The sequence below is a fragment of the Ursus americanus genome, chromosome 3 (genome assembly GCF_024610735.1).
Source record: "Ursus americanus isolate L20-20 chromosome 3, mUrsAme1.1.p, whole genome shotgun sequence".
In the NCBI taxonomy this organism is placed as follows: domain Eukaryota; kingdom Metazoa; phylum Chordata; class Mammalia; order Carnivora; family Ursidae; genus Ursus; species Ursus americanus.
This window is the reverse complement of record NC_142129.1, coordinates 89889828-89916405: the sequence shown is the minus strand read 5'-3', so window position 1 is coordinate 89916405 and position 26578 is coordinate 89889828. Positions and strand designations below refer to the sequence as shown.

Here is a 26578-nt window from a genome sequence, read left to right as displayed (position 1 = left end):
ATCTTCAGAAGGCTTAATACTTCTATCCCAGAAATATCCAATTTTTATATTTCCTTCAGTTTTATATTTACGTTTCTTCAATTAGATCTTATATATTATCAGCTATATTTTTTGTTTTGAAGGTATTCTTATTCCTATTGTATTGCCCAAGCAGTAAACAGGGAAGTTCCGTTAAAGAGAACATTTTACATATGATATACAAAGTTTTAGATAGCCAACTGAGATCCTATGGCTCCTACTATAGTTTTAATAGTTGTTTCTTTGAGCCTTCCCAGGTTTACAATCTTATCACCTATAATCAGAATTCTCTGTTTTTTTCAAACATGCATACCTCTTTATCATGATATGGTATGGTATGTGGCAATTTCTAAACAATGTTACAATGATAATGATGTCACACAACATTGGGTAGTTTCGTTTGGTTTCTGACTTTAATGGGTGTACTCTCATTGTTTACAACTGGGAGGGATTATGACTTTTGGTTTGAGAAAAACAAAACATAATAAAGATAATCAGAGACACACATACAAATTCACACATTTATCCTGTTAAGCATTAATTTGTTACTTTTTACTATGGGTTTTATTTTTGTGGCTTTTAAATTTTTAAAGGATACTTTAGTTTTGTTAGTTTCATTTTTAGAAACTATTATAATCATCATCTGCATTTTTCCCCCTGGGTAACTAATGGCATGAATCATATTAAGAGCTTTCCTAATACTCATCCTTACATTCAATAGAGGAGCACTTCCTGGTCCCAGTAGTACTGTCACTTTAGTGTAATGCTGTATTCTACCCGTTCATTTAGACGTTTTGCATCAGTATTCCTATGTGAGACTGGTATACAGGAGCAGTTCTCAGAAATGGGGTTCACAGACTCTTCAGGGGTCTGGTAAGTGAAAGGTGTTACTAAGACATTATTTGCCTTTTTCAATGTGCTGATTTTTGCACTGATGGTACAAAGCCAGTAGTGAGGAGAACGACCGGCACCTTAGCATGATTCAAGGCAGTGGCACCAAACGATCACTACTATACCATCTCCGGGGTGGGGGTGGGGGTAGGGGAGAGACACACCAGCCATTTCACTTAAGAATGTACTTGTTGAAGCAGTAAAAACCGTTAGTTATTAAACCCTAACACTATTTAGAAGAGTATACATCTGCTTTATATTCTCAGTGATGAAACAGAAAATACTCCATAAAGCACTTTTGCTACTCAAGAAATTCTGATAGTTATCTTGAGAAGCGCTTTGTGCAATTACTGAGCTGCTAGCTGAAGCAGCTGCATTTTTTTCATGGACGGTCATTTTTATCTATATGAACAAGTAACACGGTGGCCATTCAGACTTGGGTATCTGCCAGACATTTTCTCACATGCGAACAAAGTCAGCTTGTTACTTCAAGGAAGACGACTGAAGTATTTATTTTCAATTATAAAATATCCAAGTTTTCAGGAGAAAATGAGAATAGTAGAAAGCTTATATCTATGGCCATGGATTTGACAGCTTCACGATAAATACCTATAGGCTTTTCTGATGAGATTAGTGGTGATAACCAATATCATATAATGAAATGTTACATTTAGAAGATCTGCTAAAATAGGTGATCCACTACTTTCCATATTACCAATGTTACAAAATCACAGATCCAGAGTGCAAGATAGACTAATGGATTTTAATATATTAGAATATAAAACATCCCTTCATGTTTTCAGACTATACATTATGACTAACCTATTAAAAAATTACCACTTATTTAGTGTAGTTTCAAACAAGAAAATGCACAATTATCTGAAAGACTACTGAAAACAGTGTATCACAGAGAGGAGAATCCAGATGTTACTTTATTAAGCCAGACATTAAAAGAGACGTAAAAATGTAAAACAGTGCTACTTATTTCACCAACATTTATTTCAGTTTGGAAAATACAGACATTGTATAATGAAACAATGTTAACATATTGTTTTAAAATAGATATTTTTACTTTCTCAGTTTTAATTTGTAGTACAATAAGTATCAACAGATACAACTAGCATAAACAAAGCTCCTGGGATCTTTCATAATTTTTAAGGGTGTAGAGAAATTCTTTGAGCAAAAAGAAGTAATTTATAGGATTTTTTATGCTATTGATCAATGAAGATATACATGCTTCGTTTTTTAAAATGTGGGAGCCTCCTTTCCTTACCTATATTCTAGAACAATCAAAGTCTAAGCCTTTAAAGTTCTAAAAATCTCACCCGTGTGACCATCTAGGCCTTAGGCTTTGTGTGTAGGGTGGGGGAGGGGTGGAGGTTGGACAGAAGCAGAGTTCTTTTCATTCCAATCTACTTCTAATTTTTTTCCATGATTCTGTTTTTTTATTTCATAAGCAATGTACACTGTGTGATCTAAAGGTTCTTTCTGGCTGCTAGAAGGCTTAGGGTTAAAAGTGTGACTCTTATGTTTAAAAACATTTTTTGCCCTCATTCATCCCGTTTTCTCATCACCTGTTTTTCATTTTCTTTAGCCATCTCTTTTAAGGCCACACTATTTCTATCAAAAAACTTCATATAATTTGCCTTACTGGAACGAGGCTAAGTACAAATAACTTGACCACTGCTGTGAGAAAATTTTTAAGACAGTTCTGATTAGTATTCTCACCTTTCATTAGTTCATACATATTTTTGTACAATGCAGACTAAAACTCATTATTCCTGAGACTTTAGATTGGGGATATATTCCAGCATTACTGTCAGTAAAGTGAGGGGAAGAAGTATGTAGGAAACTTACATTTATTTAACTCTTATAACCTTAAACATATGATTAGTCCTGTTTTACTTGTGAAGAAACAAGCTGAGAGCGTTGTGGAACTTACCCTAAGTGCCAAGAGCAGGAAGTAGCTGAGCTGGCATTAGAACCCAGGTCTGTAAGATTCCAAAGCCCACCCTTTCAATTAATACACTCTGCTGCCTCCTTCCTAACAGGGAGACAACTGGTTCTTTTGTCAGAAACTTACTTTTTTCTTCATCTTTTAAAAATACTTAATGCCACAGAATCAAAATTGCAGCACCTTTTTATAGTATTATAAATATTTGCTATTTTACCAACAAAACAAAAACATTCTGAAATATATAAACTGGAATGTAAAATAGCCCTCTTTACAGCTCTCTCACAAATGCACGCTCACATAACAATTCCAGACTCTTTTTTGATATATTCGTTTTACCTAAATGGAATCAAACCAAACACAGCCTTTTGTAAAGTGGCTCATCATGAAACGATGTTGCTTTTCTATGTCAACATCTCCAGATCTACCATTTCCTTTTTAATACCTATACAGTATGTCACCAAGTGGATGGATTGAGCTTTCTTTCTTTCTTTCTTTTCCTATATGGTTCACTAACCGACTTCACATGTTCATAAAATAATCCAAGTACACTCATGCCTCAGGATCTTTATTACTTTGCTGTTCCCTCACTTCATTCAGATCCCTGATCAGATGATACCTTCTGGGAGAAACTTTCCTAGACTCTCTCTAGAACACTGCTTCCTATCATTTTCTATCCCCTTACCCTTATCGCCACATGATATATTTTATTAATTTGTTTGTTTTGTCTTCTCTCTCCCAATTAGAAACTAGAAAAAGTTGTGTGATAGTTACTAGGCACTGAGGATACAACCCCCCACCGTTCACTGTATCCTCAGTGCCTCGGAACTGGCACACAACCAGAAGCCAATCGATACTTGCTCAATTAATCCCCCCTGACTTGAAATGACTTCTGTATTATATTCGGAGGTCCATATATACTTGCTTTATTTCTGGACTTCCCATATAAATCCACCAATTCATCTACGTATCTTGTGCTAAACTGGTTTTAGTTGCTATGATTTTAACATACGATATGCCAAATTTTCCTTCTTTTTAAGAATTTGTCTGGTTATTTTAATGTTTATCTGGAGGGAGAACGTCTTTTGAAATTTGAATTAGGACATAACGATTAGTACAGGTTGAACTGCCACCTTTAAAAAAGTTAAGGCTTCCAACCAGAAACAAGATATGCCGTTCCCAATAGTGATTTTAACATGTGCTTTATGATTTTCAGTGAGATATTATAGTCTTCAATATTCCTGGGGTATATATGGTGGTGCTTTTGTTGAAGGCATCTTTTCTCTCACATACATTTCTAACTGGTTATTATTGGTACATATTTTTAAGAAGCTATTTCTTTTAAGTATATATGTATTTGTATATTAGGATATTGTGTGCATAGATGTATACACACAAATATACACACACACACATTTTCTCAACACTTGTCATTTTATCAGACTCTTCTTTAACTTAAGGTGTTTCAGGTAATTCCCTTGCACGTTACCTGTATAGATGTATGCAATGCTCTCATATATACAAATTATGCTACTGCCTTCATCCTGCCACTCTTTATTCTTCTTACTGGGTCACTTACCAGTTAACTGGTTAGTATTTCTAAAACACTCTTAAAATAATGATACTAGAAGACACTTTGTATCATTCTTGCCTTATATCTTCTAGTACTTCACCACTAATTATTATTCTGGCTATTAGTCTAAAATATGTATTTTCATCATGTTAAAGAAATATACTTTTACACTTAGTTTGTATTCTAGCAAAAGCTTATTCAACACCTACCAAGATAAACAAATTACTTTATTTCCAAAGTGATGAATTATAATAACAGATGTCCTAAAACGGAAATATTCTTGTAGTCTTGTAGTCCTACTTGACTCAGCAAGTTGATTTTTAATGAAAAGCTAGATATAATTGGCTAATCTTTTCTTTAGAATTTTTGGATTGATATTCTGTAGAAATTTTTCAGGATGTTTTGTCAATTACTGAACGTGTGTGTCATACAAACCTAAAAAGCTCCAGGAAGTCTTATTTCCTACATCGTGTAGAGAATTAGTTAAAACTTTAGCTACAATGGTAAAACTGTCTAAATTCAAATCTCGATTTTGCCACTTGCTAGTTATATGACCCTGGACAAATTCTTCACTCTCTATGTTTCCATTTTCTTAACTATAAAAAGAAGACAGAAGGTTGTATGAAGCTTAACTGAGACTAATTCGGGTGAAATTCTTATAAATGCTTGCATCATGTATAAAGTACATAAAAGTTAACTTATCATTAATAGAAGCCCCAGTATCCAAAGAATCAGGACAAATGCTTTGTTAACTGAAAAAATGGGTTAAGAGGGAATCATTAAAAAAAAAAAATAAAGAAACACAGATACATAATTTAAACATTTTATTATAACTGAAAAATTTTAAATGTACATTTATTCTCCAATATTCTGACACAGGGCAAGGCCTCTCTTTGAACAGAGCATTCGTTGAATGGAACTCTGTGTTAGCTTTCTTGAACAAACCACATTATCAAGGATTTAAAGCAATCTGAGTACTAAATTCTTCTAAATTTTTATGACTTACCTTTCTAACTTAAAGTAACTTGCCTCCCACCCCAGTTAATTTGATAGCAACTTTGTTAAGTCTTTGCAAAGCACTGCATCTGTGCATATTTAAAGGACACATATATAATAATAAAAAGTTGGTATACAAAATTGGAAACAACTACCTGTCAGTCATCATGCTTCAATTGCTAGGATAAATACATAGTCTTGCTACAGAGTAGTAGCCTACTAGCTGCAAACACTCAGCCTGCCATGTTATCAAGCTACTGTTACTTACAGAGGGACTGGAGAGCATCAATTAATCCAATAAGTGTGTTGAAGGGAAGGTTCATAGTATACTGGTATCTGTGCCTCATACCAGTATGTTTCCTAAAAGTTCTCATCCATATTTTGAGACACACACAAAGCTTAGAAGTTGCAAATTGACATTATTATATATGAAAGCCAAAGCTCTTTTTTTAAAAAATAAAAGAATTATTTTAAAATATTACATGAAAAGAAAGGTGATTAGCATGTATGTCCTTATGACCTAGGCCCTACAATAGGCTCCAAATAATGAAGACTGATGCCTGTGGGTACATACACATGTTTCCGTGTATAAACAGGCACATACAAACATGTACGCATAAGTGTATATAAAACAGAGCATTTCTTTACAGTACTCCAAAATATTAATTCTTCCATCCTGCCATACTAAAAAAAAGTTATGTACCATTTATTCTCTCCTTCCTCATATTTATTTACTCTTTCTTCCTGGTCTTATTTTTTGCCCCCCCCCATTCATTTAATTTCAAAAAAGATCTAGGGACCGCAAGATCCTTAATTTTACTAGAACAATTATCAAAGTACCCACATTCTAGTTTCTCCTCCATTCAGCAATCATTAGCCTTCAAGAAAACCATGCTGTTCTCCTAAAAACACAAACCTCAAAGACTTAAAATTTTCTATGAAGTACTATACTCCCCCAACAAATATTACAATAATGAGCTTACCTTATTAATTCTAGCTGTGCAAGTTCTTGATTTGCTTGAAATATAGGTTTTTTGGTGAAGAGTTCACCAAGGATACATCTAGTGGAAAAAATATCCATCATTACCAAATGATACGATATTACTTCACGACCAAAAGTTTTAAGTAAATTAAACCAGTAAGTAAGCCTATCTTACCCACAGCTCCACACATCAATAGCAGGTGTGTATCTTTCTTCTCCCAACAGCAGTTCAGGGGGACGGTACCACAAAGTGATGACCTTGTTAGTATACGGCCGGCTAAAAAACACAGAAAGCACTCTTTAGAGTTAGTAACTGTTAGAACATGATTGCAACCCCACTTTAGTATGCAAATACAAAGTGCATAAATGTAGACTATAGTAGTTGAGGTCTAGTCTGCAAAGAACCACTGGCAATTGGTATGATACTTTATCAGATGATTCTTTTGTCACCTTCTAAAAGATAGAATATATACATACTGCTACCTCTGTATTTGCCAGTGGGGCTTAGAACCAGGGGACCAAACAGGCTGTAGGGAATTGAGATATTTCTCTAAAAAGGCTTGCATGCAGACTCACTCATGCCAGGGATGAGCACAAAGCAGCTGTCTGAAAAGCCACCAGACTGCAGTGAGGACGATTCATTTGCTGATCTTAAACCATCCACAAGACGGGCAGGGGCCTGTTGGGACTCTGTCCCGGGACAAAGGCGCTGCTAGGTGCCACTGCTGCACTCTCCTTCTACTCCGACAGCACCGGTGGTGCACTCCACCACTGCACTCTCCTGTGGCCCCACTAAAGCTGGCAGGTGCACCCCAGCCCTGCACTCTCCCACAGCTGCACTGAAGCTTTTGGTCACACACACTCCACCTGGGAGATGCTCCCTGATCATCTGGCTCTGGTGGCCCAGGGGGCCTGCATTCCCATCCCAGGAATGGCAGGCTACCATACCCAGGGCACTACACAGACTGAAACATACTCCCAGTCTTTCTGTGAAGAAGGCCTATTTACTTGTCCTATAGCTTCAGCCTAGGGGACAGACTTGTTTGCCACACATCTAAAGTCTACAGAGATGCTCTCAGGGAATGTAGGGCAGGGGACACCATCTTTGTGCTCTCCATTGACCCTCATTACAACTCACTGGTACATCCCAGAAAAGAGCTTTTTACTCATCTTAGGCTCTGACTTTTCCAATTGTAGCCCAAGGGATATCTCCAGATCACCTGGTCTCCAGGCCAGAGGATTTACAACTGTGGTCCCATATGACTACATACACTTGCATACATTAAAAGCTGCTGCCTGAGGTTCTGGCTTCCCAATCAACCTGACTCCAGGTGCTGAACGAGATCCCTGCCTTTGCAATACTAACTGGTCCTGGAACACCCTCAATAGTTGGTTCCTATCAAATATAAATCAGACTGCTTAGACAAACACAAAGGTTTGAGAAACAGAAGAGCTAGGGCAAGGGTGAAAGATAAAGATCATCTCCTACACAAGGCCACTCCTTCAAGACTAGAAGAGGTAGCTGTTTTCCCTAAACATAGAAATAACACACAGTCAAGCAAAATGAGGAAACAGAAAAAAATGTTCCAAACAAAAGAATAAGATAAAACCTCAGAAGAAAAAAACTTAATGAAACAGATAACTGATTTACCTGATAGAGTGAAAATAATGGTCATAAAGATGTTCACCGAACTTGGGAGAAAAATCAATGAACACAGTGAGAACTTAAACAAATAGACGGAAAATACAAGAAAGTACCAAAGAGAAGTCACAAAGCTGAATTCAGAAGACATTAACTGATCTGTGGGGTGGGGGGAGGGGGGAAGAAAAGAAACTAAACTAGAGGGATTCAACAGCAGACTAGATTAAGCAGGAGGGAAGCGCAGTGATCTAGAAGACAGAGCAGTGAAAAAAAATTTAAAGTGAAAATAGCTTAAGGAACCTATGAAACAACATCAAGCAGAGTGACATCCACATTATATGGGTACCAGAAGGAGAAGAGAGAGACAAATGGGAAGAAATTTTCTTTGGAGAAACAGTGGCTGCAAACTTCCCTAATGTGGGGAAACAGACATCCAGATCCAGGAAGCCCAAAAGATCCTATAAAAATGAACTCCAAAAGATCCACACCAAGACACAGTAAAAATAAAATGTCAAAAGTAGAAGATAAAGAGATAATCTAAAAAGAGGCAAGAGGAAAACAACATTTACATACAAGGGACCCGCTGCCCGCCCCCAGGCCTGCGTAAGACTTTCAGCAGATTTTTCAGCAGAAAGTGCACGATATATTCAAAGTGCTGAAAGAAAAAAAACTTACAACCAAAAATACTCTACCCGGTAAGGTTATCATTCAGAATTAAAGGAGAGATAAAGAGTTTTCCAGACAAGTAAAAGCTAAAGAAGTTCATCATCTAAACTGGCTTTACAAGAAATGTTAAAGGGAATTCTTTAAGCTGCAAAGAAAAAAAGTACACTAATTAGTAACAAGAAAACGTGCAAGTATAAATCTCACTGGTAAAGACAGAGTAAAGGCAGTGGATTAAATCACATAATGCTACTATAAAGGTTAAAAGACATAATTAGTAAAAAGAACTGTAATTACAATAATCAGTTGAGGGATATACAAAGAAAAAAGATGTAAAATGTGACATCAAAAACATAAAATGTGGGGGCACTAAAAATGTAGAGTTCTAGAATGCATTCAAACTTAAGTTGCTATTAGGGCACCTGGGTGGCTCAGTCAGCTGAGCGTCCAACTCTTGGTTTCAGCTCAGGTCATGATCTCAGGGTCCGGGGATGGAGCCCAGCATCGGGCTCCACACTCAGCCCAGAGTTTGCTTGAGATTCTCTCTCCCTCTGTCCCTCTCCCTGCTTGAATATGTGCTATTTCCAAAAAAAATAAAACTTAAAAAAAAAAACTTAAAATGCTATCAACTTAAAATGGACTGTTATATATATATAGGCTGTTATGTGTGAGCCTCATGGTAACCATAAAGCAAACATCTCTAGGAGATACACAAAGATATTAAGAAGGGAATCTAAGCATAACACTAAAGAAAGCCACCTAACCACGAAGGAAGAGAGCAAGAAGGGAAGAAAGGAACTACAAAACAGCCACAAAACAATGAACAAAATGGCAATAAGTACAGACTTATCAATAACTACTTTAATGTAAACAGGCTAAATTCTCCCACCAAAAGACACAGAGTGGCTCAATGAATAAAACAAACAAACAAAAAAACAAATAAGACCCATCTATTTGCAACCTACAAGAGACTTGCTTCAGATGTAAGAACACACATAGCCTGAGAGAGATGGTAAAAGATGTTTCACACAAACGGAAACCAAAAGAAAGCAGGGGCAGCTTTACTTATATCAGACAAAATAAATTTTAAAACCAAGACTATAATAAGAAACAAAGAAGAGGGATGCCTAGGTGGCTCAGTCGGTTAAGCATCTGCCTTTGGCTCAGGTCATGATCCTGGGGTCCTGGGATTGAGCCCTACATAGGGCTCCTTGCTCAGAGGAAGTCTGCTTCTCCCTCTCCCCCGCCCCACCCCACTCATGCATGTGCTCTCTCAAATAAATAAAATCTTAAAAAGAGAGAGAGAGACAAAGAAGACCTTTACATAATGATAAAGGGGTCAATCCAACAAGAGGATATAACATTTCTAAATGCTTATGCACTCAAGGTAGGAGCACCTAGATAATGTAAATATTAACAGACCTAATGGGAGAAATGGACAGCAACACTATAATACAAGGGACTTAATACCCCACTTACACCAATGGACAGATCATGTGGACAAAAAAATCAATAAGGCAACATCAGCTTTAAAAAAACAATCAGACCTGATGGTTTATAAAGACATATATAGAACACTCCATCCAAAAGCAGCATTCTTCTCAAGTGCATATGAGCACTCTCCAAGATAAATCATGTTAGGCCAAAAAACAGTTCTCAATAAATTTGAGAAGACTGAAATCACATTAAGCATCTTTTTCAATCACAATGGTATGCAACTAGAAATGAACGGGAAAAAACTAGAAAAAAAGATCACAAATACGTGGAGATTAAACTTTATGCTACTGAACAACCAATGGGTCAATGAGGAAATCAAAGGAGAAATAAGTAAATACCTCAAAACAAATGAAGATGGAAAATGCAACTTAGCAAAATCTATGGGATGCAGCAAAAGCAGTTCTAAGAGGGAAGTTCAAAGTGACAGAGGCTTACCTCAAAAAAACAAAAATTCAGATAAACAATCTAACTTTACACCTAAAGGAACTAGAAAAAGAAGAACAAGCAAAACCCAAAAGTAGTAGGAGGAAGGAAATAACAAAGATCAGAGCAGAAATAAATAAATTAGAGACCAGTAAGACAACAGAAAAGATCAAGGACACCATGAGCTGGTTCTCTGAAAAACAAACAAAACTGACAAACCTTTAACTATACTCAACATGAAAAAAAAAGGGAAAGTGCTCAAATAAAAATTCCTAGAAACACATAATCTTCCAGGACTGAATCATGAAGAAAAATAAAATCTGAACAGGCCAATTACTAGTAAGGAGACTGAACCAGTAACGAAAAACCTCCCAACAAACAAAGTCCAGGACCAGACAGCTTCACTGATGAATTCTACCAAACACTGAAAGATTTAATACCTATCCTTCCCAAACTCTTCCAAAAATTGATGAAAACACTTCCAAACTCATTTTATAAGGACAGCATTACCCTGATAACAAAACCAAAGATATCACAAAAAAACAAAATCACAGGCCAGTATCCCTGATGAATACAGATAAAAATCCTTGACAATGATGCCCACTCTATCCACTCTCATTTGTCATAGTATTGAAAATCCTAGCCAGAGCAATTAGGCAATAAAAAAATAAAAAGGCACTAAAACTGAAAAAGAATAATTAAACTCACTATTTGTGGATGACATGATTTTATAAATAGAAAACCCTGAAGACTTCACCAAAATACTGTTAAAGGTAATAAACAAATTCTGTAAAATTTCAGGATACGAAATCAACCATACAAAAATCTGCTGCATTTCTATACACTAACAATAAAGCATGAGAAAGAGAAATTAAGAAATCAATCCCATTTAATTGCATCAAAAAGAATAAAACACCTAGAAGTTTAACCAAGAAGATTAAAGACCTGTACGCTGAAAACCATAAAGACACTGATGAACAAAACCAAAATCACAAATAAATGGAAAGATGTTCCACGCTCATGGATCAGAAAAATAAGTATTGTTAAAATGTCTATACTACCCAGAGCAATCTATTGATTCAATGCAATTCCTATCAAAGTCCCAATGGCATTTTTCACAAAAATAATACAAAATCTCCCAAAATTTGTATGGAACCAAAAAAGACTCCAAATAGCCAAAGCAATCTTAAGAAGAAGAAAGGTGGAGGCATCACACTCCCTGATTTCAAACAAATTTACAAAGCTATAGTAATCAAAAACAGTACAGTATTGGAATAAAAACTGACACACTGGTCAATGGAACTGAATAGAGAGCCCAGATATACACCCACGCATATATGGTCAAGTAATTTATGACAAAGGAGGCAAGAATATACATTGGGGAGGCACGCTTGGGTGGCTCAGTGGGTTAAGCATCTGCCTTCGGCTCAGGTCATGATCCCTGGGTCCTGCGATTGAGTCCCACATCAGGCTCCTTGCTCAGCGGGGAGCCTGCTTCTCCCTCTGCCTGCTGCTCCCACTGCTTGTGCTCTCTTTGACAAATAAATAAAATCTTAAAAAAAAAAAGAAAAGAATATATATTGGGGAAAGGACAATCTCTTAAATATCAATGGTGCTGGGAAAACTGAACAGCCACATGCAAAAGAATAAAACTGGACCACTATTTTATGTCATACACAAAAATTAACTCAAAATGGATTAAAGACTCGAATGTCTACACCTGAAACTATAAAACTTCTAGAAGAAAAGCGAGGCAACAAGCTCCCTGACATCAAGTCTTGGTGTTCTTTTTTTTCTTTTTGAATCTGACCCCAAAAGCAAAGGCAACAAAGGCAAAAATAAACAAGTTGGGACTACATCAAACTAAAAAGCTCCTGCATAGCATAGGAAACCATCAACAAAATGAAAAGGCAACCTACTGAATGGAAGAATATTTGCAAATCATGTATCTTCTAAGGGGTTAATATCCAAAATATATAAAGAAGTCATACTACCAAATAGCAAAACAACCCCAAAAGCTGATTACAATGTATGCATAGGATCCAAAGAGACATTTTTCCAAAGATTCATACACATGGCCAACAGCACATAAGATGCTCAACTTCACTAATCATGAGGGAAATGCAAAACCACAATGAGAGATCACTTCATACCTGTTAGAATGGCTGTTATCAAAAAAAAACAAGAAATCATAAGGATTGCCAAGGATGTGAAGAAGGAACGCTTGTGCACTGTTGGTGGGAATGTAAACTGGTATAGCCATTATGGAAAACAGTAAGGAGGATCCTCAAAAAATTAAAAATGGAAATCCCATATGACCCAGCAATCCCACTTCTGTGTATTTATCCAAAGAAAATGGAAACACTACTGGAAATACTAATCTGTACCTCCATGTTCACTGCAACACTATTTACAATACTCAAGATATGAGACAACCTAAGTGTTCACTGATGGATGAATGGATAAAAAAGATGCGGTACACACAGTACCTTATCCATAAGGGATACAATACAAAATGCCCAGTGGATGTCTGAAACCACAAATAGTACTGAATCCTATATATATTATGTTTTTTGCTAATCCATACATAACTATAATAAAGCCTACTTCATCAATTAGACAATAAGAGATTAGCAACAATAGAACATTTATAACATACAGTAATGAAACTTGTGAATATGGTCTCTCTCCCTCAAAATATCTTATTGTACTATATTCATCCTTCTTGTGATGATGTAAGATAATAAAATGCCTATGTGATGAGATGAAGTGAGGTGAATGATGTAGGCACTGTGATGTAACGTTAGGCTACTACTGACTACTATCATCAGAAGGATCATCTGGTTCTGGACTAATCATCTGGGTTAATCACAGTAATCTGCATCTGTGGAACACAAAACCCAGACAGGGAGACTACGTATATACAATGGAATACTATTCAGCCATAAAAGAGAATGAAATCTTGTCATTTGTGACAACATGCAGGGAACCATGAAGGTATTATACTAAGTGAAGTGGACAGAAAAAGACAAATACCATATGATCTCATTTACAGATGAAATCTAAAAATCAAACAAATAATAAAAACTCATGGACATAAAGAACAGAATGGTGTCTGCAGGAAGGAGGTGGAGCAAAATGGTTGAAAGGGGGTCAGGAGGCACAGACCTCCCGTCGTGAAATGAACAGGTCATAGGGATGTGGTGTGTGGAATGGTGACTACAGTCAATGGTATTGCAGTACATACTTAAAGGTTGCCAGGAGAGTGGATCTTGAAAGTTCTCGTCTCAAGAATAAAAGAGAAATTTTTCTTTTGTAACTTTTTATAGTGACAAATGATGACTAGACTTATTGTGGTCATTTCACAGTGTATACAACTGTCAAATCATTACATTCTGGGACTAATATGTGTTTTTTTACAGATTTTATTTAAAATCTTTATTTTGGGGCACCTGGGTGGCTCAGTCAGTTAAGCATCTGCTTGTGGCTCAGGTCATGATCCTGGGATCCTGGGATGGAACCCTACATCTGGCTCCCTGCTCAGCAGGGAGCCTGCCTCTCCCGCTCCTCCCTACTGTGTTCTCTCTCTATTGCTATTCCTGTCTCTCTTTCAAATAAATAAAATCTTTAAAAATAAATAAATAAAATAAAATCTTTATTTTAAAGATAATTAATTTATTTGAGGGGGGCTGGGAGAAGCAGAGCAGCAGAGCAGTGCAGACTGTGCTGAGTGCAGAGCCCAACATGGGACTCAACCTGATGACTCTGAGATCACGACCATCAAGAGTCAGACGCTCAACCGACTGAGCCACCCAGGCGCCCCACTAATCAGTGTTGTATGTCAGTTATATCTTGATTTTAAAAAGTTCACCTGTTTATGCCTTAACTCCTTTTAAATTTGAAATCCCCTCCTTATTTTTCTCATTCAAGCCTATACCTCCTTCAATACATAGTGAAAGACCAACCTCCATAAACTCTATTATCAATGGATTTATTTTCACATTATTTTTTATATCATACTTAACACTATATTCTATTTTATGTTTTCTATCTTCCCCAGAAGACAAAAAACCTCAGGTACCATTCTTTATTATGAACCCCACACACAAAGCCAAGAACGATGAGCATAGGACAGACACTAATGCATATGGCCTTGTAAGTTTAGTTGACATACATGAATTAGCTGGGTGGGAGAACAAAGTTTGTGAAAATTATAAAGACCAGTTTTCAAAAACATTTCAAGGATCTATAAGCATATGAAACCTATGGTCTTGTTAACTCAAGTGTAACTGGAAACCTATGGTCTCAAGAAAATGTTTAAATTAATATAAATCTATCTGTAAACAGTTAATACTTTATCTTTTTATGTTTAAGTGTTTTTAAATATATTTTAAAAAATAAAAGTTGAATTATGTAGAAAAGTCACACAAATTAAAGTTATTAAATTTTATTGAAAAGAATATTTAAATAAAAGATTTTATATACTATGTATCAAGTTCTAGGCAACATTTAGAACACAGTCATCTTTAGCAGCTAAAATTAAGACTAGCTTAATTTTTTAACTCTTTTATCAAACCCAGAAGTGAAAATATTTAGTATATTATAAAAAATGGTTAAACACAAAACTAGATGAAATGTACTTTTAAGTATATGGCAAAAATATTTCACGTATACCAATTAATGGCTTTTTCAAATATTTCCAAATTCTGAGTTTCTGTCAGAAGAACTAGGTAAAGACAGAGAAAAAACATTCAACTGTAAAATCTGACATAGAAAGCTCGATTTTATTTATTTTTTTTAAAGATCTACTTATTTGACAGAGAGCCCGCGAGAGCGCACGCACAAGCACAGGAAGCAGCAGGTGGAGGCAGACGGAGAAGCAGGCTTTCCGCTGAGCTGGGAGCCCAATGGGGGGCTCGATCCCAGGACTTTGGGATCATAACCTGAGCTGAAGGCAGATGCTCAGCAGACTGAGCCACCCAGGCACCCAGAAAGTTCAATTTTAAAACATGAATATCTCAAAGCTGGGGAAATTCTTTCATTTGTAAAGTGAATAAAATATTCAGACAGATATGTAGTTTTTATTTAAAAAAGTACCATCACTGAATTTTCATTGAATTTTTCTTTACATTCAATGACATATCAATAGAGATCAATGACTATCTGCTCAATGACAGATCTCAACATTCTGTCCTTAGATAATCCCAGGAACTCAAAAGACTGGGGTGGATGAGAAGAGGTGAGAAACAGTTATGGTCTTCCCTACCTTTATCCCCAACAAACAAAAGCACCATCTTAAGGGTGTGTCCCCAGGCTGGCAGCCTGGCTCAGCCTCCCATCTGGTCTAAATAGATAAAAGGCAAAAAGCAAATGCTCAGAGCAAGATCCTAGGCCGTTGAGGTACTTGGGAGGTTCTGGATAATTAAAATAGACAAACCAGAATTACTAACTTTCTTAAAGACCCTTTTAAGAAATAAAAAGAATTACATAAAAGGAAATTCCTAAACTGCTCTAAAATGCTTCATTTTTTCAACATATATAATAGTCTATACTTCTTTTAGACTATAACTTATATTTTTGAGAAAAACATGGAGAGCTTTCAGCTAACAAAATTCATCATATGCACAAATGCCATGTTTCCCCTCACAATCTACTGCAGAAACACCTACCAAACCTACAAAACAAATCTGGGATCTGTTTTTAACACCTACGCAGAAGTAAAAAATCTTCTGTCATCCTTGATTCCTCTTTCCTTCAAATCTCACATCTGATCTTTCAACAACTTCTGTCATTTCTACATCCAAACAGATACTAAATCCAACAATTTTCCATAAGTTCAAAAAAGTGTAAGCCAAGATTATCTTTTAGTCTGAGCCATCATTATCTCTTCATTGGTACTAGTTTCTCTGCCATATCTGTCCCTAGCCTTCCTCCCCCACTTTTTTTGTTTTTTTTTTTTTAAGCATAAAACCAGATCATATCACTATAACTACATAACATTTAAACTTTACCTCAGTTGGTAAGACCATATTCCAGAGTGTCTCACTTCCTATTTTTACACTGGGCAGCTTTTTGGACCTTAAACTTTCCAAGTCTATTCCCAAGCTTTGCAGTTGCTGAGTTCCTTCTATTTGCAATGTTCGTGGCCTCTGTCTTCATTAAATTATCCCATTCTCATCACTCAGGTCGGTCCTAGCTCAATTTTACTTCTTCAAAGGTCTATGCTAACTATCTTAGCTAAAAATTACCCACATGCCCAGAGTGACCTTACAGTCACTATATTATCTGCTTTGTAGCCTTTAAGTATTTTAAGTTCTTTATTCCACAGGTTCATTGTCTGCCTTCTCTCATCACCATGTAAATGGGACCAGGGACCCTGTCTGTCTTTGCTACACAGAAACAAAAGTAATTTTTCCCCAACTGAGATCATCTTACAATACTGTTCTGTTTTTACGACACATATAAATTTAGCAGTCCTATAAGTACCTGTATCTTAACACATCCAAAGGACATTTATCATCTTTCGCCACCCACTTGCTGCCTGTTTCCTGTCTCAGGAAACAGCATCACCACTTACGGCAGAGACTACTACCTGTCTTCCAAAATCTGTTCTTTTCTTCAATGTTAGCTGCCCACCTACACTACATTCCCACCCTCACTACAGCTGGGTATGATCACATGACCAAGTTCTCACCAATGGAATATGAATATAAGTGGTAAGTGCCATTTCTAGGTCTGGCTCATAACATTCCTCTCTCCTTTTTTCTAGTTTCTGGCTGACAAGAGGTGGTGATAGCCTTGGAAGGCATGTGAAGATGGCAGATCTTCCCACCTAGATCCCTGAATGACACCACCTGATCTATGAGATGGTTAAATACTCTTAATTGTCCACCGAGGTAAGCAACAATCACTCCTGATCATTAAGTGAGAAATACATATAAATTCTGTATTCTTTAAGCCACTGAATTTTGAGGTTCTGTTTGTTGTAAAAGTTTACCTTACCCTAACAAACCACTTAGCCAGTTGCTTAAGCAGAAATCTTACAGTAGGGGTACAGGCAGGTATGGGTCTAACAACACATATTCAAACATCACTTTCTAACAGTTTCATATCTTATGATATGATTCATCTGTCTTTCTAACATCTATGCCTATTCCCTCATTCTAACCATCATCACCCTACCTAGGTTTACTACAACAGCTTTTAACTGGTTGCCCTTGCTTCCGGACTTGCAAGGTCAATCCACTTTCCAAAATACAAAGTGACAGCATAAAATGTCAATATGTTATACCTTTAAAACACATTGCTGCCTCTTAGAGAATACGCACACAAGGCCCATAAAAATCTTTATTACTTGGTTCTTGCTCCAACCACACTGAACTATCAGTTCCTCAGGAGGTTGAGCAAATACTTTTTCTACAGCTAGGAGAAAAAGCCAGGGAGAAAGCAGAGCTGGCAAGAAAACTTTCAAGAAAGACAGCAGTGCTACAATTATGTTTTAAATGTTTGAGATAAGCATTTTTTAAATAAACATTTTAAATAAGCTCTTAATAAAGTAGTTTGTAATAAACTTTTAAAAGTTAACATTGACAAAAGATAATGAAAATGATGGTTTTATTAAAGTCAAGAAAAAACACGTAATTTATTCAAGAATTTTACAAAACAGGTGTCCTGCCTCACTTTCCACCTTAGTGCTAAATGAGAAGGAAGCAAACACTGAGAGAATACACAGACGGAAAAAGACTTTAATCCTAAGAGCAAATTCCAAGGTAGATGGAGTTAGCAAATAAAGCCTATTTCAAATCACGTAATTCACTAAATGATTATTAACAAACAATCAAGAAAACACCTCATGTTATGATCATGAAACCATTTTTACAAACACAATGAAAATAAAGGTAACTATGATCTGAAACTAGGATGTTTAAATCCCAAGAAAACTAAAGTACTGTTGTAATATAAAAATAGATCATTCAAAATTAGACAAATAAGTGAATATCCAGAATCTCCAAAAATGAACCTGTCACATTTGCCTACTAGGTTTAGCTACCCATTATCAGCATCATAAAGATAGTCCTGCTTAGTTCACTAAGAGAAAATGCAAGTAATGTGACACCACATATATGATGCTTTTTCTTTCATGAATTTCTAAAAAATTACATTCTTGAGATGTCTACCCAGTATTTCCATAAAAAGTGAATTTACTAGTATGAAAAAAGAAACAGGACTGAAAACAAACAGGTCCTTAAACAGTACAGAATAAATACACTTTAAAAAAGACAACCTGGGTCCCTGGGTGGCTTGGTTGGTTAAGCATCTGACTCTTGGTTTTGGCTCAGATTATGATCTCGGGGTCCTGGGATTGAACCCCGCTTCGGGATACCCTATCACTGGGGAGTCTGCTTGAGATTCTCTCTCTCCCTCTCCTTCTGCCCCTCCCCCCACCTGCACGTTCTAAAATAAGTCTTAAAAAAAAGAAAACAAACACAGAAAATAAACAACCCCACTTACTCCCATAATTAAGTTAAATCCAAGTAATAAATTTCATAACCTAGCAAAACACACACATGTGCACGCGAAATCCCTCTGCCATTAAATTTAAAAAAACCAAACAATAATTCCAATAAGCTATTATTTTTAGTAAAAACTAAAGATGCAGAAATAAAGGTCTCAATGTTAAATATTCTGAATTTCAATTTCTACTAAATATCTTCACCTGTAAATCTTATTAAAAGTTTTTGAAAAGAAAGCAGACACTATTTCTTTTCCGCTAAAGGAAAAAAAAAACAACACTCTAAAAACAACAATACTTCCTTTGTTTTGTTTTTTCAAAACTCCTACTTTAATGTGGTCAACAAAACATTAAGATATAAGACATCAGGCTTATATATAATAAAACTTTCATGTGAAATCTAAGATTATTTAAAATATCTGATGTTATCAAAATATTTCTCAATTATAGCCTTCTCAATTTGTTATTTAAGGAGCTTTATGGGAGATTCAGAAACGGAAATATCATACAACTTGCTGGAAGACTAAATAAGTAGCCTTCCTTGGGTAAAATTAAATATATTATTTGAAGGCCAAGAGAACAGAGACAGTAAAATTCAGCGACTGTTTGTTGTAACAACTGTAAAAACCTGCCATCAGCCTAATGGTACCTCCAAAGCAGACCCTAGATGCCCCTAGAACTCCGCATCTAGAAGATACTTTAAGAAGTGGGAAATTTAAAAAGAACATCCTTTTAGGTAATCAAGATCTAGAGTCTTACCAAAGAAGCACTCCAGTATAACGAAAATAAAAAGCCTTTCTGTCAAAAGATTCAAGTTTGATTCTTAGCCCTACCACTAATTATGTGATCCTGAAAATACACCAAAATTTTGTAAATTTCAGTTTCACTATCTTTAAAATGTATATAAAAATGATATCCACACCACCTGTTTCAGAGAACTTCTTTCCCTTAAAATACTTCTTGTGAAATGGGACTATATATAATAAATTACCATGCACAAATGCTAGCTATGTTTGTTCCTTCTTTATAAACAACAAATATTTACTGAAACTCTGAGCTCGGTACTGCACGAAGCACCAAGAGGTGGCTGGACCAAATGAAGAGCCAACCAACAAGCCATGGTTAGAGCTGTTTAAAGCCTTAAAGTCTGGTGGCAATAGAAATTATAATAATAAACTTTAAGTACTATGTAAATTAATGAATAATGTATTCTGGACACATAAAGAAGATGTGCCCAATGTTGACTATAGGATTCGGGGTAAATTTTTCAAGGGAGGTAGTGACTGAACTGAAGGAAAAAAAACAAATTTGTCAGACTGAGATAATGGAGAGTATAATGCCATACAAAAGGAAACAACTTATGTAGACTCACAAAGGCACTTAAGAGCTTAACTTGTTTAGGGAACTACAAATAGTTCAAATAGTTCAACACTGCTATTATCTGGGCCGGGGTGGGGGGGCAGGGGGGCGGCAGGCAGGGGACAGTAGTAAGAATGGCAGAAGAAAAGAATGTTAGGGAAAAAGACCAGAGGCACAAAAATCAATATAATTCTATTTACAGTGGTCTATAGGAGACATATCTGTATGTGAGAATGACTGGATACCTTCAACTAAAATAGAGAATAAAGGAAAAGGAGCAGACTTTTTTCTGGGGAATGTGAAGACAGGCTTTGTAACAATATGTTTAATTTAAAGTACCTACATCACCTGGGTGGAGCTGTCCAGTAAACATACAGGTTTAGAGATCAAAAGAAAGATGAAGGCTTGAAATTGAGATTTGTAAATCTTTAGCATTAAGGGAATGGATGAGATTTCCCCTACATGAAGAGGGGTCACAGCATACCCTAGAGAATTAAATTGCCTTTCCCATTTTAAATGCTCAAAAATGTAAGCTACTCCATTAGGGCCAAAGGAAGTACAATTTAATCTTGATCTTATGATTAGGTCAGCAACCTAAATGAGATTTCCATTCCTAAAGCTTGTTTAGTCACACTGTTATTAATTTGTTATTAAGGATCTTATTACTATGGTTCTAATACTGGCCCAGGGTCTCCCAGAAGATCCTTTGTATTATCTACAATTACCAAAGCACCCTGCACTAATCTGTATCAGGAGGGTCCTCCAGATCAGAATGACCTTCTCTTGGATCAGAATTGATCAAGCACTTACTGTGACTGTGTTTTAAACTTTAGGGCATAAAAAACAAAAACGTTTAAAATATGGTCCCTGTCTTTAAACTGACTAGAATTCTAGAGCTTGAGTGTAAAGACAAGAACACAAGTAACAAGTCATGGATATAATTTCATCTAGTCCTTGGATAAACTGCAAGAGGTAATACTTTCTCCCTCTTCCACTGATAGCTATATATAGCTTTCCTATATACAGGAAAAATTTAGTTTTGCTTTTAATGGCAATTTTATGAAAAGCCACTAGATGGTGATATTGCCCTAAAAATTTTCAAGAAACTTATTTTGATCACAGTAACCTGTAGAACCATAAAAGATGTTTTCCAATACTCTTTAAAAAAGGATTTTAGAGATTTTAAATCCTTCTTCTTAAAGTTGAGAATAAGAAGATAGAGATTAAGTGACTTGCCCAAGACTATTAAATAATGGGCAATGCCAGGACTAGAGCCAAAGTCTTCCTGATTGAGCCCTACGGGTGTTCCTTTCATAAAAAAAAAAAAAAAAAAAAAAAAAGGGTGTACCTTTCATTAAAAAAGTAAATGTGCTAAGTTACAGTTTCTCCTCTAGAAAATGAAATTATCTTTAGTTTATATGGAAAGCACATATTTATTCATATGGGATGGCCACACAACGAGAAAAAGATATCCCGTCATTTGGGAAAGCACTGGAGCAATGACTTGGTAAAATAAAAACTCAGAAGTGGGTATATTATCATGGCTAAAAGTTTCAGAAAAAGTTGACTTTAAAATAGCTACTGAAAAAAATGAACAGGTGTAAAGAAATGGGCAAAAACCTCTGGTCTCAAGTTCTGTATTTCTCAAAACCAAACAGGATGAAGTATAAATACTGATACACAAAATGAGAAAATGATTACTGAAGTTTAAAGAAATCATTTCCCCCTAATTTTAAACCAGTGGTTCTCCTTTCTTTCACTTAGCACACATGACAGAGGAGATCCTCATTTGTCACACCATCCCCATCCTCAATTCCCAAGTACTATCACTCCATCAAGCTCTCCTCAAAATCAAAAAAGATATCTTGAAACCAAATAAGTGAGAATGTAGTTGAAGCTATTATAGTGGCTAGCTGAAATGTGTTCTATTTGGGAACAAACAAGAAACCTTGCAATACTTTCTTGAACACTTCGGTTATTCTATCTGTAATAGCTAATTGCTTGGAAAATACTTCAAAGTGACTTAACATTTGGATGGGTGTTTTTACGGTAAAGCCTTACCTGACTTCCTGCTTATAATAAGAAAGAAATATGAAAGAAAAATCATTTGTTACATGTTTATTTCAAGAAATATCTAGAAAAGTTGGGACAGTATTAAATCTGTTAAACGCAGTATGGTAAAAATTGGTATGTTATTAAAATTTACTAAAACAATGTATGTATTTTTAAAGTCATTCCATTAAAATTAAGCCTACTTCTTTGATTTTAAAGAAACGGGAATTATTCAAAACGGAAAAAGAAAAGCTTTAAGGGAGTACCCAAGCCCCTAAAAGCTTACAAAACAAAATAACACACCATGCTTTTATCTTATGAATTTGGTTAAGCAGAAAAATTTAGTATACATTACCTGAAGATGCAAATTTTAAATTTTCTACTTCTGTAAGTTCAAAATCCCTGTATCAATTCAGTAGTGCAATGGGGACAATGGCTCAGTGAACACACCACACCCCTGGCACTCCACTGAAACCCAACATTCCATTTTAAAAGGTAAAATAAATAGGAAAATGGAGTTTGATAGGTAAAATCTTACTTTACAGTCAGTATTTCTGAAACATATCTATTCCAATGTGAATAAATATCAGCATAAAAAGAATCTATAAGATGAAAATAGGAATTTAGCTGTTCTCCATCTCCCCTGAAACCTAACATGAAAACAAGAAGAAAGGGATTTACATTCAAGTATGACAAACACATACACCTGTATTAAGAAAGGATGATCTAAACAGTGAAATCTCAACCAGCTATACGCAGACAGAATCCTTAATTAAGCAGAATCTCCCCCCTAAAGAACACTCACTAAAATTTAGTTATTCAGATATACAAATACACATCAAGAGAAGTTTTGGATTAAGTGCATATTTGGCCAGTTTGTTTTTTCCTTCAATTTCTACCAAGAGGCATTATTATATAGTATGGGGCGGGGCAACCTGTGAGTTGGAAACTTCAAAGTATACACTCTTGACTCTGCCAACAAATATTTTCTGATCTTTATAGTCACTCAACCCTTTCTGGGTCTCAGTTTTCTCAAATGCAAAATGAGGGTTACAGCTTTTAAGCTTTAGAACAGTTTTAAACTTAAAAAAAAACAATGCTTTCTTAAAGTGTTAATTAGAAGTATAGCAAGTAAAACAAATAAAAATGGAAAACCTCTGGCTAAAGGAAGTATAGGGGGCTGGAGCCCTGTCCAAAACGACTGGTCTAAACCACAGTTTCTGAGAAGTTTAATGAATTCTAATGGATCTGAAACACATCATTTAAAAACCTCTCCACACTAAATAATGAAAATAATTTTCAAAATGACAGGACAGGCTTGGCAAGATTCAAAAATAAACAAATTTTTCACTGTAAAAAATTCAAACAAGAGGATTTTATCAACCAACCAGAAACTGGTCAACATTCAGTGAAAGTAAATACCTATTTCTAAGAATTTCAATTAACTGATGCATCATCATATTAAATTATGGTTACACTAAAGAAATTACAGAATTGACAAAGTATTTCAGAATATACATCTGAAAACAAAGGAACAGTGCTGTTTGACAGGAAAGAAATGGGCCACCCTAGAGATATATTAAACCCAATTAATTCCATAGTATATTTACATAAAACCCAGTGCTTCACAGAAGTGTTTTATTTTGAAATTCCTATCAGTTCTTTTGGTTTTTTTTGAGATTTTATTTTTAAGTAATCTCTACACCCAACGTGGGGGTTGAATTTACAACCCTGAGACCAAGAGTCGCATGCTCTACCAACTGAGCCAGCCAGGTACCCCCATATTAGTTCTAATAAGACAAGTCATATTTCACTACCACCAGGCCCAAAGGAGCCAAATGGGATATACATGCCAACTTCAGCCACAGAAGCTCCACACAGAGAAATTATACAATGGAACTTCCTCACAATAGTTTAAATAAAAGGCTCTAATGAGATTAAAACAAATGTAATTGTAGCTAAAACTACAGTTTTAAAAAAACAGAAGTCCAAAATAATAACTAAAACAAAGTTTGTAAGTTTACACATGCGATATAAAAAGCATATACTAAGATTTTTCACCAAACACAAAAATCACAAACATCTTATATCTGAGTCTGCATTAGAAATTTAAGTATGAGTTTTTTAAAAGAAATTACATTTACCTCTAAATGCCAAAAAAAAAAAAATTATTTTTAAATTGAGATAAATGCATAAAATCTGTAATTAAAACAGTCAATCTAATATGGTAGAAAATTACATTATTTCACATATTTAACAATGAAAAGTAAATTCCCCTTTCTTAAAATAATAAACTATCAATAAGGTACTCTTAAAAGTGGTCTCTATTGTCTATAATAGTCACTTGAAAGTACTCTTACCTTTCTTCTGAGCTATACAATCGAGCAAGTCCAAAATCTGCAAGTTTTATTTGCCCTCTGGTAGAAGACAAAATGAACAAAAAGTATTAGTCTACTCTGAAATCATACATATTTGTATCCATTCATAGATATCTAATCATATGATACACATTCATATTCTGTTCCTGAAACTAATCACAAGTATATAAACTTTAACTTTGATCACACAGCAGTACCCTAAGTCCTACAAGTAAAGGCATTTAAATAGATAAACTCATAACAAAGTAAAAAATTAGTACTTTTCCTTTGGTGACTTGAGCTACTATTATTCTAGTACCACCACCACCACCACTACTACTATTTTTATTGTACTAGTATTAACAGTATTTTAGTACTACTTAGTTCCTATTTAGAAAAGTACCTTTCAATGAAAATAAACTGAGATCATTTCTGCTTAGTAATTAGACATATTACTTGTTCAATTCAAATCAATAATGCAAAAGAACCAAACCACAACATTTTAAATTTATGCTAAACTTTTCAGTTCTTAGATGGGCAAGGTCCATAGAACCCTTTCGCCTAACTAAAATCAGAACCAGGCATGCCTCACTTAAACTAACAAGTAACACCAATTACAACAGAATTATCAGAGCTCATGTTATGCTCTCAGTAAAACGATTTTAACATACATTTTACATATCCATTTATGTAGGGGCACCTGGGTGGCTCAGTCAATTAAGTGTCCGACTCGATTTCAGCTCAGGTCACGATTTCAGGGTCATGAGATCGAGCCCCGTGTCGGGCTCTGTGCTGGATGTGGAGACTGCTTAAGATTCTCTCTCTTTCCCCCTCTCCCTGTCTCCCCACCCTCCAATTGCACGTTCTCTTAAAAAAAAAAAAATCTACTTATGCATATGTATGTGTATACACACCTCAAAAAAGTTCACCATAAAACTGTGATACTGGTGTAAAAAAATTTCTAAATAAAAAAAAATTCTTAGATCTATTCTTAACCTGAAGCTGAAATCATATTATTAATTACTAGAATATCTATTCACATTATTTGGAGAATATCAAATGAGACAATCAACTAAGTATTATTTTATGTACATTAAAAACTACTACAGGAAATTAATTAAAGTATATTTAACACAAGTTCAGATACACCTCAAGCAGTAATATTGCTAATTATGTTAAAACAGTTTGAGCAATATAATAAATTTTAAGTCTTTTTAACAGAATAAAGGTATACATTATATAACACTCATTTTAAACACATATATCAAACTGACATCATACCTATTATTTAGAAGAATATTTGAACATTTAATATCTCTATGCAAAAAGTTCTTCTTATGACAATAATCCAGACCTTCCATGAGCTGTCTCATAAATGACTTTATGTGATTTTCATTAAAATGAACCAAGCCTGATTCCAGTAGTCCCATCAGATCATGGTCCATATATTCAAACACCAGATAAAATGCACCTAAGAACAAGAATAATTAATTCATTAAAATTTTTTATTCTTATAACTTTTCTACAGGTTCAAAATTTTTAAAAACAAAATGCTGTGGAGGAAATTATTCAATGAAAAATAGTACTACTTTGTCACTTCAATAACATTCATCTTTCTCTCTGAATTTAGTATCAAATGCATCCCAAGGAAACCTCTCA

General features: G+C 35.3%; 1 protein-coding gene and 1 long non-coding RNA gene across 4 annotated transcripts in view; one reads left to right on the top strand and one right to left on the bottom strand.

Moving 5' to 3' along the window:
- CDK13 (cyclin dependent kinase 13) overlaps positions 1-26578 on the bottom strand; it is a 117103-nt gene that overhangs the window by 14693 nt on the left and 75832 nt on the right. For all 3 annotated transcript variants that reach the window (XM_087861202.1, XM_045793501.2, XM_045793502.2), the window contains exons 6-9: positions 26201-26390; positions 24923-24979; positions 6590-6691; positions 6416-6493 (exon numbers count right to left, since the gene is read on the bottom strand). In XM_087861202.1, the coding sequence (XP_087717328.1) occupies positions 6416-6493; positions 6590-6691; positions 24923-24979; positions 26201-26390 (427 nt within the window). The remainder of the gene's footprint in view (positions 1-6415; positions 6494-6589; positions 6692-24922; positions 24980-26200; positions 26391-26578) is intronic.
- Positions 1-26578, top strand: part of LOC123789434 (uncharacterized) — a 60401-nt gene that overhangs the window by 2576 nt on the left and 31247 nt on the right. The window contains exon 2 of the long non-coding RNA XR_006778823.2: positions 17409-17535. This is a non-coding gene — a long non-coding RNA (uncharacterized LOC123789434). The remainder of the gene's footprint in view (positions 1-17408; positions 17536-26578) is intronic.